At 47.0% G+C, this 14,347-nt stretch overlaps 1 protein-coding gene across 3 annotated transcripts in view; it reads right to left on the bottom strand.

Moving 5' to 3' along the window:
- Positions 1-8,597: 8,597 nt before the first annotated feature.
- Positions 8,598-14,347, bottom strand: part of COMMD1 (copper metabolism domain containing 1) — an 82,429-nt gene continuing 76,679 nt past the window's right edge. Inside the window, exons 3-4 of one of the 3 annotated variants that reach the window (XM_065682199.1) lie at positions 13,101-13,249; positions 8,598-11,925 (exon numbers count right to left, since the gene is read on the bottom strand). In XM_065682199.1, coding sequence (XP_065538271.1) covers positions 13,142-13,249 — 108 coding nt within the window. In that variant the 3' untranslated portion in view covers positions 8,598-11,925; positions 13,101-13,141. Of the gene's footprint in view, positions 13,250-14,347 lie in introns of all 3 variants that reach the window. The other 2 variants (XM_065682200.1, XM_065682198.1) reach the window with 2 other exon arrangements.

The raw sequence follows: 14,347 nt of genomic DNA, 5'->3' as shown, positions 1-14,347 counted from the left end.
CTTTTCATCGAAGTAGAAAGATTACAGCGAAGGGAGGAGTTACCCTAAATCAGCAAGCATCTTTGCTCATTAAGTAACACAAGGCTTCAAAGGAGAATTAAGATTCTGACAGCCAGGAACTTTGCTCCACTGCATGGGAGATTTCATAACAATGTGTTTTGAGATCAATAAAGAAAAGAGGAAACCAAAAATCAACCAGAACAGCGTGTCATGTAACACTGGGTGCTAAGGAGCCTGGAAAAGGACACTGAAGATGTAAATTTTGGCCAGTAGTGAAATGGTCTTGCTGTCTTTAGGGGAAGGACACTTCTCCCTCCTCCTGGTCCCACCCCACAGCCATGCCTGCTCCTCTGTAATCACACCGACTCAACTGGTCACGGGGCTGTGTTGTGAAACCTCGAGGAGGGGGAGGTGTTTTAATACAAATATATTCCGTGATCCAACTGGCAGCTGAGCCTCAAAAATTAGCTGAAAGGAGGAAAATACCTAGAACTGACATTGCCACTGAGCACAGTGTATTTTCAAAACACTGCCTAACTGCATTGCCCCCACTGTGCTCAGTGCAGCTATACCCTACAAACCCCAGCAAGGGGTAAGTCAGGAGCGCACTTTCCAGTCCTGCTGCCCCGAGTGCAGGCAGCTTGACCTTCCCCAAATCCATGCATCATTAAGCCTCGGGATGTTTCTTACCTGATGCTGACAATTAACAGGACCCAGTAGGAGTAATGGTGAGTGTAGCACAGTCCTGGGGTAGAGACTGCCAAGCTTCAGTGTGCCTCAGCCTGCTGCAGCCGCCTGAAAACTGCTCTAGCTCTCAACTCGAATCTCCTCTGTCAGTCATCAGGTTTAATGAAGTCTCGTTAGCACTAAACAGTCCTAACGAAGCAACTCTCCCCCCTATCCTGCCATGACATCCTCCTTCAGGCTTCTCTTCAAAGCAGCCTCCTTCCCTCCTGCCCCATGCATTCTTACTGGGGGTCATGACACCTTCCTGTCCCCACTGTGGTTTCAGGGATGAGGCGAGGACACTGGCTAGCACCAGCTAACCAACTCCTTTGCAGAGAAGCACCTCAGTTGCTCTCAGATTTATATGTATTGTATTTTATTTATATCTCTCCCTTTTCAGACCGTGTTGCTCACGGCCACTGAGACAGGAGAAAACAACTCAAGGACACGAATGCCCTGCCATGCTGTGTCATGACCTGATACAACCTTATACATTAATTAATTGGAACCAGTTCCTAACAGCACACAGACATACTGTTCCCAAGCTCTTGCTGTTGTTATTGTTGCTTTGACAGAGCCTGCTGGGAAAGAGGATTTGGTATCCAGCTGTTGAGACAGGTAGTGAGGTAGTGAGGTGCCACAGTAAGAAGTAACCTTATAAAAATACACTTTTTAAAACACGGGTGGTGGAGCAGACACTCATTACATCTGCCAGTGTGACTGTGAGTGAGTATGGACCCTACTGTGCACAGTAGGACGAAGTAGAACATAGAATCATAGCATCGGGACTGCATCTAAACACAGATGTACGACCTCTCCTGGATGGCTGGTTGTGCTTGGGTGAAGCTAAGGAAGCCATGAAAAATTTTATGTTAAAGTTGTTCTGAAGTTTGTTTCATTAGAAAGGAAGCAGGATTTTCATGATTCAGGTCTTTAAAGCTGAGCTTTGTTATGGGCACATTAGTAAATACTTGCTTTTTCTTTTTTTTTCCTGAGAAAGAGAGCAGATGCTTTTAATTGCAGCTGTTCTCAGCAGCACATACACAGTTTAAATTGGCCTGAATCTGGAATAACTTTTTTGCCTACATATTCAAAAATACCACCTTCACTCAGCATCATGATGCAAATGATTAGACCCAGTATACAGCCCTTCCCAGTGAGTTGCAGAGCATCAGACATTTCTCAGGGGCAGGTTACAGGGAAGTCGTGTGTTCAGGGCACTGGTATTGTGTCACTTGGTGACACAAATTCTTGTTGTCCAAGTTTTTCCATAGGTAGTGTGATATGCACAACAGCCAGAAAAGAGTCTTTTAAAAGGATTCAACTCTCATTTTTTATCAGGTTCAAAACTGTTTCTATTTTTTCCAGGCTATTTATTCATTGCTGTCATTGCAATTGGGTTCACTGGTATGAAAGCTGATGGGGGGCTATGGCATTTGCAGCTATGGAAATGAGCTATGTACTCATGTGCCTTTTCTCAGCAGTATTTGCCTGTTAATTAATAATTGGTACATTGCCAGGAGCAAAGGAGAAGTAGGAATGAGTCCCAGGTTATAAAATCTTCAAGGTTATCTTGCTCTTCCTGTTTCCTAGCAGCAAAGCAAGAGTAAGAGAAGTCAGACACAGCCAGGTTGTGATGAGATGGGGCCTGGCTATGGGGCACTTGCCCTTGAGAGCTGTGGGCTGCTGCCCTGGGGGAGCCACATGGCAGCACATCTGGTCCCACCATACATCCTGGGCTCATCACAGCAGCTGCAGGCACTTCCTCCCCTAGCTACCAGGAAGCAGCAGACACAGGATTTTCCCTTGAATCTGTGTAATGCCTTGGATTTCCAGGTACTTGCAGCCACAGGATTTTCCCTTGAATGTGTGTATTGCCTGGGATTTCCAGGTACTTGCAGCCACCCTTGTGAACATGGTCAGGGCCTCCTCCCCACCACCCATCCCATCAGAAACACTGATTAGCTCCTTTCTATAGGGAGCACCTGCAAGTCTAGCATTTGCATTAGAGAAATGCTTGGCCCAGACCCCTCACTCTGCATCCTGTAGGATTAATGACATCTCCTAGCACCACAGCCCCTGCTTCAAAGCATGCACCCACCACCTGGGCCAAAATGCTGCTGACTGCAGGCACACATGTACTGAAACACTTCCCAGCCTCCCTCTAGTAAATACTCACCTAGATCACCTTGCTTAAACACTCCCCTAAGGCCAGTGCATGCTGGAATTATTTTTCTGTGATGGACCAAAGTTTATCCAGGACACAGGTCCAATCTGAATTTTGTGGACAAACTGGCATGGCTGGAGAACACCTGGAAAGCATGGGACTAACCTGAGTGTGCTTCTGTGACCAAGGAGGATAAGAACACAAGATAAGAGGTTAAAATTTAAATAATAACAGAAGCCTAAAGATTGCCTCTGTGACATGTGAGCACTTCAGCAGCAGCCCTGTTTTTCGAACAGAATGCAAAGACAACATGCAATCGGAGCTGGAGCATCTTGGTTTCTCCAGGAATGAACCTGGTTCTCCCCACCCAAATGTTTGAGCCTGGAGTTCAGCCAAGCAAAAAGCCTCTCCCAGGACTGGCAAGGTTTGTCAGCAGAGTTTGACAGCAAGGTTTGACAGCAAGGCTTGCCAGTGACAGGAACACGGTATTTCAGTGGTCTCACAGTCATTTTCTCCACTTTCTCCTCCTGACACACCTGCATGCAAACCAGCACAGCAAGAACAACCACCACAGAACTGGTTTGCTCCACTTCCCTTTGCTTTTGAGCCTCGGTGAGATGGGGGAGATGTGAGTGCAATGTTCAGCTTTAGCAAAACCACTCGACCTGAAGAGACTGGCACATCCATCCATGTTCCCCAGAGCGCCACTTGTTTTTTCTGGAGCGCTGCAGTTTGCTCTTGCAGGCAAAGCAGGGCAGGATGGCGATGAAAGAAGCTCACCCGAGCTACACTGTGTGCTGCCATTTGTCAGCTGTGGGCAGAGCTGCATTGTGCTCGTATTGATTCACATTTGCCAAGAATAATTACTCTCCGAGCTGCTTGGATTCAAGACAGTATTTTCTTGCTTTAGAAGGACATACCTGCCTTTTTCAGAGAAAGGCTGCAGTAACTAACAGTGTTCCCCCGTGGTGAGGCTCCTTTTCCTTGCAGACAGAAGGCACAGCAGTGCAGAGTGCAGGCAAGAGGATGGAGAAGAATCCACTTGTGTAACAGCAGAAACCAGACAGTAATTATTTTGCAAACAACAAGAAAGCGCCTTCTATGTACAAAGCATCTTTTTTTTTTTTTTTTCCTTCCTGGAAATGCAAGCCCCTTGCACTTCTGCTTATCTCAGTTCAGAGGCATCCCACAGTGTTCTGCAGCAAGACCTGAAGACCTGCAAAACAGAAAACTGCCAGGCAGCAGAAGCTGCAGCTGAGTCTCTGCAAAGGTGAGAAAACAGTTTACACATAGGAAAAAAATGTATTTCAGCTGAACCACTTCAATTTTGCTTTTATTTTTTAGCAGATGCTGTTTTAAGCACCAGCAAAATCCCAGCTGTGGGAGAGCTGCCAGTCCTCACATGTCACTAGATTGTTTTAAACCATCTTGACTGTGGGCATCTCCTGGATGAGGCTCTGTTGTGTGATTTCCCTTGCACTCTCACAGTGCCAGCTTGGGTAAGGCAACTCCAATTAAAACCAGTCCTGTATCTGGAAGGGTGCTGGCATTCAAGCTGGCTGTTTCTGGGTGGCAAAGAAAACGAAGCCAACACCGTGCACCGGAGGTTTTTCAAGACACTCCCAACCATTTGGCAGGGCACTTGCAGCCACCACAGGAGTGAAATCCTGCTCAGCCCATGGAGCTGTGGACTAGCAGTCAGGGCACAGTGACTGTCACCACCTGGACTTGGGGCTGGCGCTCCTTGCTGAGGGCTTCTCCTTTGGATGGCATGAGCAGAAGGAGCTTCAAAACCAGGGTGGGGAGAGCAGCCGTGTCTCAGGCAGACAGCAGTGGCTCCTAAGGATGCAGGGTTGGGGTGGAACGTAACTGGGCTGTTTTGAAACTCTCTCCAAGGCACTCATCAGGCCCTGTCCAGAAAGGGAGATCTGTGCCAGCTCTCTGGGGACCCTGGCAGGAGAGCAGTTACTTGTTTCAGCCCCACTGGCATCCTCTGTGTCCGCCTCTGGGTGCAGGCACTAGTCCAGCATATTGAGCTCGCAGAGCACCCAGGGGTGTTGCTCCCGGCTGGGAAACTCCTTCCCCACACCATCTGGCTGCTGACGGCTTCTTGCAGGCACATGGGGCTCATCAGATTTCCCCCAAGCCCTGCAGTTCTCCTGTAACCGTTTGACATATATTTATGCTCATAAAAGCTACCTCAGAGGCCGCAGTCCACTTGCCTTGCCACACTGCTGTGTTACACACACACTTATTACCAGGAGGCCTCATTGCACTGAATGGAGGCCAGCAGTACCACCCAGGGTGCAGGATGTAGCCCCTGGCATATCAGAATGACAATATATCAAAAAGGAGATCAGAAACCTTTTATCTTGTTACTGTAGGATCTGCAGATAAACTTCAGAAATAAAAAACAGGTTAAAGGGAAATGAAATAATCCACATATCTAGATTTAATATCCAGCCTGATACCAACACGTTACTGAAAAATGATCTGGAGGGAAGATACCTCCTGCATTAGGGACTGAGATCAGCAACATAATCAGAGTAAATGAAGGTTTTTCTCATGGTGCTTGATGGAGAAATCCCTGTGACGTGGCTGTGCTCACTATAAATAAATAAAACTTCAGAAACCAGCACACAGCACAGATGATATCTGAGCCTCGTAAATGAGTAAACCACTGCCCATGTACGAAATCACTGCAGGTTTTGTGCCTGATCCTGTACGTATTAAACCTCCCCCATGTAAATAGTCCCCTGAAGTTAATGGAGCTATACTAATTTGCAATGGCTGGGGATTAAGCCATTGGGGTTAAGCATTTCTGCCAGCTCTGGTTGCAGCACGTTGTAGTTACAGGGCTGGAAGATGACTTAGAGGTATTTCTGTTCTGGGGAAGAAACATCGGTGGCCATTCCACTATGTCAGCAGTGGCCCCAGAGCACAGCTCAGGTACTGAGCACTCACCCTTCACAGGCTGCGTCCTTGGACAGACAAATCCCACTTCTGCCCTGCAAAGGAGGGTGCAGATACAGTCAGACACCACACTGTAAAGCTCATTTCTCTCTTTCCTTCTTATGGAGGATGTGCCAATGTTTTCCAGAGACCGTTTCATTACTATTATGCTGCTTGCAAGCATCTTAATTTAACTCACATTATAGATTCACCAAGGCAAAATGATCTATCCACAGCCTAAATAATAAACTGGGGCGAAAACATCCTTGGGCTGCAAGAGGCCAGAACAAGCACTAATTGAAATGTATAAACTTACATAACATTATTTATAGAAAGAAGCCTGATTGTCAAAGGCCCTGAGAGAGCTGCAACATGGGACTGTTTGTTCTCCCCACAAAGAAAAATTAATTATGTAAGTTTATAAATTCCAGTTGCTTTGCTTGTCTCCTGATGTGCCTGAGGACTGCCTGAAAAGTATTTATGGTTCCCGGCGACTGCTTCTTGATGGCATTTTTTAACCTTGTACTTCTGCATGCCATTGCCTCGCAAGATCTTAGAGCAGGAGATTAGCTTTACACACTGTGTTCTTTGGCCATAGAAAAATGCAGATTTGTCCTGAGGTTCTGCAATAGCAAATGTATTTTAAGGAGATGCCTGGAGGAGGCCAGGGCTCACTGAGCCACCAGGCATTTTGCAGAGGGCAGTGGGGTGGCTGCCATGTTTTAGGAGCACAGGGAGAGACCTGACAAGCTCACAGGAGGCTGGGATCAGACAGACACCTCTCTCTGTTTCAGCCTGCCATCTTCCTGTCGTGGCTTTGCTTATTTTCTGTTTCACTGCCAAGAACAGAGATGCCATGAAGACTCTAATGCTCTACATGGTTTAATTTGCAAGGCAGGAAGATTGCCATTTATTACTAAAATGCACTGTATCATGCAATTTCCTGGTAATGCTGCATTTGGCCAGGATTTTGCCAGCTGGCCATAAAGCTCAGCAAATATGGCAGAGAAATTATGTGTTATCAACCCCAAATGATTAATGTTTCCTCCCAAGTTCTGTTCAGAGGCACTATGGGTTTTGTGCTGTGATCACTGTTTTTCCCCCCATTCACCCCTCTAAAATGTCACTCCTCAAGGGTCTAGAGACACTTGTCAGCATCCAAACCCACCATTTATTCAATTGCCTGGTTTTATATATTCTCCAGTACCATCTCATTACAAAAGCTAACGGCTGAGTGCTGAAGCTTCAGTGTGGCCAAACACTAAGTGAATTAAAATGCAAGCTCCAAGTCCCCTACACTCAGGGGAGATAAGAAAATGTCATTGTAGAAGTATTTCACACCTCCCTGTTGGACAATGTCCTCTGACAGCACCACATTTCAGGGACCTGCCCTTGGGTCCTGTGCTGCGATAATGCCAAGGGCCACCTGCAAAATGCCTGAGGCCAAATGCAATTCCAGGCCCCTTCTTCCAACATGCTTTCAAACCTGTTTTCCTGCAATTTCTTGCACTTCAAGTTCTGCCTTGTTCCCACCAAAAGGAAGGAGGAAGGGCAAGGCATTTGGGGATTTGAGCATGGGGATGATCAAGGGGTAATGGCTTTGAACTGAAAGCCAGTAGGATGTAGATTAGATATAAGGAAGAAATTCTTTCCTGTGAGGGTGGTGAGGCCCTGGCACAGGGTGCCCAGCGAAGCTGTGGCTGCCCCATCCCTGGCAATGTTCAAGGCCAGGTTGGACAGGGCTTGGAGCAATCTGGTTTAGTGGAAGGTGTCCATGCCCATGGCAGACTGTTGGAACTGGATGATCTTTAAGGCCCCTTCCAACCCAAACCATTCTGTGATTCTATGAACTCCATTACATCTGGGAAGAAAGCTTCATAGCACCAGCTCTACCATCCATGGATTTTTTGCTCGGACAAACAGTTTAGGTGATATCCCAAAATAATCCTCCCTAAATGGTACTGGCAGTTCAGAGGTGGATTTGCAGCAGGTGAGGTTGTAGCTGCATCCCCCTTGAAACCCTTTCATTGGAGGTGACACATCATGTCCTCTGGGGGCTCTGGTGGCCCCAGGGATTACCCATGGGATTCAGCTACTGGGAAGAGGCATTTTTGTTGGTGTATGCGTGTCCCTGTCAAGGTGGGGAGGACTCATCTGCAGCTTTGGCAAGGCTTGACTAAACCAGGGTGACCTTTATGGGTAGAAACAGCTTTAGGTTGCTGTGCTGAGGTGAGAAGTACCAATGGTGATGGCTGCCTGTCTCCCTGCGCCATCACCTTTACCTCCCAACATGGTGAGACAGGCCCAGGAGCAGAGCTCTGGCCTTCATGTTGGATTAGACAGCACCCTGAGCTCTGCTTCCCCAGGATTTGGGAATAATTTAAGAGGCACATTTTAACAGCCCCGGCTCCAGGCGAGGACTCGTCGCCTGTTTTTCCGTGTGAGGAGACCACATGAAACATAACGCATTAAAAAGTCATCAGCGGCTGCTGTGGAGAAGCACTGCATTCCCCTGCCCAGCACTGCCATGGGGTACTGCCTTCTTAAAAAGGCTCCCTCTGTCCCCAGCACTGACTGAGCACCTCTTCATAAACGTTTGGCAGAAATGAATGAACTGTTGAAACTCCCCAGAAGGGGAAGGAAACATTTTCACAAGCGATGTGTGGCAAACATGAGTCTTCAGGGAAAACTCAGAGACTTGTCCATCTACAAATGGCTGGTAACTGTCCAAATCAGGAAATCCACGCAGAAAAACAGTAAGTTATTTATTTTGTTAGAGATAGCAAAGAACTGATGTACAGGACAGAAAATCTATCAAAATATCAACCAGTTTATCAAAAAGGTTAAAGCACAATAAAATGTGGAGGTCACGGACTCCAGTGAAAACCCTCCCATGAAACACAATAAATGCACAGATGTTAATGCTGATATTTATACTTGCAAAAAGGGCCTGTAAGAAAGGAAAATAAAAAAGAAACGTAAAATAAAATGACAGTGAGTAACTTGAGCAATGGGAAAGTAAATCAACACCAGTATAAGTATGCCTCATCATCTGCTGCTTCCCATGGCCTGAAGCTTTATGAAGTACAACACCTGGATTTGGAAAAACACGGTGTGCCTGAACTGTTGGGGTATTTTCCAAATACAGATATGCCTAGAAAAATACTCAAAAACTTCAGCAGTTCTGGGAATACACGGACCAAGAAAAAAGAAAATAGTGCTAAGAGAAATCATCTTGCCAAGCAGAGAACGCGTGCACAGCCTGCCAGTTGTGTAATGCGTGATTGAAAGCAACAGCACTCGCAGATATTTTAGGGAGCACCAGATCATAAATGAGTGGCAACTTGGAGGAATTCCCAGAAAACAAGAAGCGACTGCAGGAATAAATTGCAGAGCATTTTAGCGGTGAAAAAGGTGACATCTGAGGAAGAACCAGCTGAAGGCTGCGACATGTGGCTGTTGTTTGTGACTCTCCAGTAAGAAGCAGCAGAGCTTGGGATGGGCTGTCCATCATGTGCACAGTGCGTCATCGTGGACACGGTGCCAGAGCTGCAGCAGCAGAACCTCACTCACCGCAGGGCAAATCCACATAGGAAAGCACCAGCAAAAGTGGGACCAGAGGAAATTGCTGGTGCTCCTGGGTGCTGTCCCCTGCTTGAGCAGCATGTCCTGGGATGCTCCGTGCCCTGCTTCCACCAACACAATGCACTTAGATGAAATACCTGGACTTTGGTCAAAACCAAACCTGCCCCAGCCTGGTGGCACATGGCAGTTCCACTCACAAGTGGTTTTCAGTTATTAGTAAACCAGGAAGGGTGGATACTGGGCAGACTGCAGGTTCACCTGCAATGGTGCAGGTATAAAGGGGAGTTTTCCGAAGTTAAGGATTATGGGAGCGTGGCATGAGTTGTGTCTGAGTTCCTTCCCTGGCTGTTTCTGAAGCCTGGGCAGGGAAACTTCTCTCAGGAGAGAGGTGAGGCTCAGGCAAGGGCTTTCCTTCAGCTCTTCCTCCTGCTGCTTCTTATGTCCCTCGCTTTCCTCCTCTGGCTGTGCTGAGCTGCCTAGGTCCCCGCTGTAAATCTCCAAACTGCCTGGCTTGACCAGCAGCGCAGGATACACTGCAATGTGGCTGCTTCCCTGAAGGAAGGAGGAAGAGGAGGAAGAGGTGATGTCCCTGGCATCACACTGCTGGCATAGCTCAGCATGCAGGCACATGAGCTGGTGCCTGTGGTAGGCAGCAGGTCTCCAAACAGGATGAGGCCCTTATAGCCAACAGGGCTGTGCTGGGATGTCTGCTCAAACAGACCTACACAGGAGGCCAGCATCCATGTGTGGCCCCAGCCACAGTAAGGGCAGCCCAGCCACACATTCAGACTGAGTCTGTTTTACATCTGAACTTTGAGGAAGGAATCTGAAATCCCTCCTGAAGTGTGTAAGCAGCAGCTTTTATTTGCCAACATCACAGAGATATTTAGTGGGACCATTAACAGCAAGTGACATACATGAATCCCAACAAATAGCCACGGGTGCTCGTGTCCTTCACTCAAGGAAGCAAAGCAGAGCAGCATTGGAGGCCTCTTTCTCCAAGTTCAGTCAAAAGTAGCCAGTAGGTTCAAAACTCTGTAGGGAGGGACAGATGGACAGACACACACATAAACCATGACAGTAGGAAGGCACGGTCCTGCTCAAGGGGGACATCTGTTCTCCGTGCTCCAGCTCCAGCTGGGGATTACAGCAGTCTGGGGAAGCAGAGCATCCTCTTCCCTGACTATGTCAAACCTCGTGAAGCAGAAACAGTTTTACTGCCCTGTGACACTCCTGTGCCCTGCCAAGAGCTGGGCAGTGTGGTCCTCAAAACACTTGGCTTTTTTCCCCTCATTTTGCACGATAGCTTATGAAGATCCACCAAGAAGAAAATGAGGACATTAGCTATTCAGGGGAGTGACGATTAGGAAGACAGAAGCAGGCACCCATAAAAACATGCCCCCTTTTAACTTCACACCCCTACCAGGAAAGTATCTAATCATTTCCTAAATGATCCTGATGCTTTTTGCCTCAGCCTCCGTGCCTGGTTACCCATTCCACATATTTATTATTCTTTGCATGAAATAATACTTCCTGACATCTGTTCCCAGTTTGTTTCTCTTTAATTTCCATTTATAGCACATTTTCCTATCCTCTGACCATGTTAAAATAAAACAATAAGTATGTTTGACACGGTGCAAGTTACTTAAGATCATGATCCTTCCCTGACCTTGATTTTTCTTTTTTTAAACATGCTCCAAAATGCAGAAAAAACCCTCCATTTTAATGAAAAAGCAAGTGGAAAGCTCAGAGAATCATCAGCCACTCAGCATTCCACACCTGTGCCAGCAGCCAGGTATCCATGGACCAGCGTGAGGATTGGTTGGTAGTTACAGTCCAGTTCCACTCTGACAAGTATCTGCTGGGGAGAGCAAGGAGCTGTGGGGCTGTGCAGTCCTTTTATGAGATGGAGGGGAGAACCAGGGGGCCATAAGAGACAAGACAGCAGAGGGACAGGCACAGTAAAGGAAATGTTAATTCCCAAGGCAGTGATGCAAATTGGCTTGAGTGATGCTTGCCCTTCTGACCAAGCAGATGGGAAAAGGTGCCCTTCCCTGACTCTGAAGAGATTTTGTGTCCAAGTACAATCTGGCAAGTCCACAAGCAATAAATTCACAAGGAGGAGCAATGAGGAGTACTTCAGTTATGGCACAAGAACATTTTATATTGTCATTTCTATCTTGGTACAAGCCCTCAATATAATTTTAGCTCAGGAGGAGGTTGCTTATGAAGCTGAAATAAAACTGAAAGAATCAATGTAGCCTCAAACCAAATGTGTGTGCACACCTTCTGGTTAAGTAACAGCACAAAACAATGAGCCACTGTCATCTTCAGCTGATCCATCACCACCTTACGGACTATCAGGTATTTCTCCAGTAGGGACCATCATGCTCCATGCTCAGGACAGCCCCTCCAGGTCCTCCTGCATGGATAAGCCAGTACGTGTGGTTATACATCCTGCTGTGAGAGGGACGTGCACCCCTGAACGGAAACATCTGAAACAGAAAACAGTTCTCGGTCCTCTGCAGCGGAAGGGTGGTGGTTGCTCTGCAGTTTGGTGCTATGGCAAAGAGATGTGGGTCCCTCCACAGCCAAGGGCCAGAGCAACTTGGGCAACTCAGCTCGTGGTGCCCTGTGCATACCTTATCTGCCTCTGGAAGCTTTCTTCACACAACTATTTTATCAATAGAGCTTTAGCCTGCAAGGTTGCCAAGGACATATTCTTTTTATCCAAATTCCAAGCTGAATGTGCACACACTAGAAACCCTGGGTCTAACCTGGGGCTTTCTGAGGTCAAAACAAACATCATGACAAACAGGACTAAGAGCAGCCAAGTTAAACTGTGCTCTGACAAAGCACTGGCCGCTCAAATACACTGTGCAGCTTGGTGCCAGGGCTGCACCACTAAAGACCGAGAGCTGGAAGGCTGATGAGGACGGATGGTCTTCGGGGAAGCAGGTCAGAAGTGGCTTTGAAGGCTTGCCAGCAGGTTGCTGGATCAGGCATTCAGCACATGTAGGAGGGCTGCTCCTTTGGGAGAACTAGCATTTCCCATAGCCCTGTGGCTCCTCTGGATTGCCCTCTGGCTCTCCATGGTGTTGGGTAGGTGTGAGTACATGGGCCAGCAACACTGACCACCTCACACCCTCAGGATCCATTTAATCCTCAGCAGCACAGACACACTCCCATTACAGAAGTAATGGTGTCTCTGCTCCCTGAACTCGCTGCACTTCACCTACTCTCCTGGACTTTAAGCTCAGAGCAGACACAGTTCATGTGGGTGGATTTGCTCTACACAGCCCATGGTTTGGAAGGATAAACATGAATCTCCCACAGTCTGCTTGTTTCTTCTGCTCATTTCTTCCCTGCCACAACTGGCCAATTTACCTTTGCTGTTCATCCAGCCCAGTATTTACAGCATCTGCATGACTCAGAGACTGACTGAGGGGAAAAAGAGAAAAGCTATGCTCCACTCGAAGGCCTGATGATGCAAACCTTTATGCAAACAACACCACTGCTGGCTTGGAGAACAGGCCTGGAGGAGGGGATGGAGAAAGCTTCATAGTGTGACTTAGCCCATATTTGGTTGTGAATGCATTCTGCAGTTATAATCAGGATTTAACAATCATCAGATAGATTATGTGCACAAAGGGGAATAATGAAAAAGTACCGAGGGCCATTCATTTTCTGAGTTCCAGTCTCTTTATGTGGTTAAGTGGTCTGAGTCAACGAGTTCATGCTGTCCTCTATTTCTGAGAGCTTCTTCAGCATCTGGCTCACCTTGGCCTCATCAAACTCCAAACAGAGGAACTCCGATTCCTACAAAACAAAATTGCAAGAACAGTAGTTGAGAAAGATAATGGGGTTTCAGATATACAATGGAGGCAGGGCAGCGAGTTCTGGTTTCCTGATAATCTGCGTCCTGTGTCCCTTTTTTTCCCGGTACCACTCAAATAACCTCAGTAGACCCAGAGGCTGGCTACACACCAACCGAGAGCAGTATGTGCCAGCAGCTGTCAAAGTGGACACAGGACAGCTGAGCTCTGCCCACTTTTCCTTTCAGTGCAGGCATCAGCTTGGGTCTCTCTTTAGCTGCAGACTTCTGCAAAACTTGTGGAAATTGAATTATATGTGAGAATTCCCCTTTTCTTTCCAATGCATTGATCCACAAAGCTGTCGCTGCAGACACTGGGAACTGCAAAGTGATTGGAGCTACCGCACAAAGCTCATTACATACAAAACCCAGGTTGTATACAGCGGAAACTCAGACTCCCAGACAGAGTCTTGTACAGGACATTCCAGTCTGGAAATTCAGGAGAGTTTTATGCTCTTTTGTACATGGGCTGTAGTGTCAATACAAACTTAGAAGTGAGCTGTGAAGCAGCACTAATTCGCTCTGAAAAGTCCTGTCACATCTTGAAAAGTAGTTATCTATTGACTAGATGGGAATTGGGATATAGTGAAACGATCTTTTCAAAGGCCCAGATAATAAAGAATATATATATATAAGAATATGCATGTACATATGAGGGTATATATATAAAGAAAGTTGCAGTGATACGGAACTGAATAGTGAGATCTCCAGCCCATTAACCTTACCTACTGCTATGTCTACAGTTACAAAGTATTTCCTACAGTGAATCTGGCAGAAGTAATGTTTCAGATTGCCAGAAGCCTGGCTGTGTCCTAAAGGTCATTCCAGGTGAAGCAGCATCAATGACAGAAAAACAAACTGGAAGTATTTGAAGATGAAAGTGCAGCCGGTATGGAGGAGGCTTCCTTATGAGACACCGGAATAGTTTCAGCCATGAGAATCACTGTGTATCCACCAAGTTTCTATATGCAACACAGACCCCGTGGTGCTTCTAAAAGCAGAAGGGCATCTCCGGGTCTCACCTGTTTTCTGGCAGACTAAAA

This window comes from Lathamus discolor, chromosome 5 (assembly GCF_037157495.1).
Source record: "Lathamus discolor isolate bLatDis1 chromosome 5, bLatDis1.hap1, whole genome shotgun sequence".
NCBI classification, from domain to species: domain Eukaryota; kingdom Metazoa; phylum Chordata; class Aves; order Psittaciformes; family Psittacidae; genus Lathamus; species Lathamus discolor.
The sequence above is the reverse complement of the archived record's forward strand: the minus strand, read 5'-3'. Positions and strand labels throughout refer to the sequence as shown.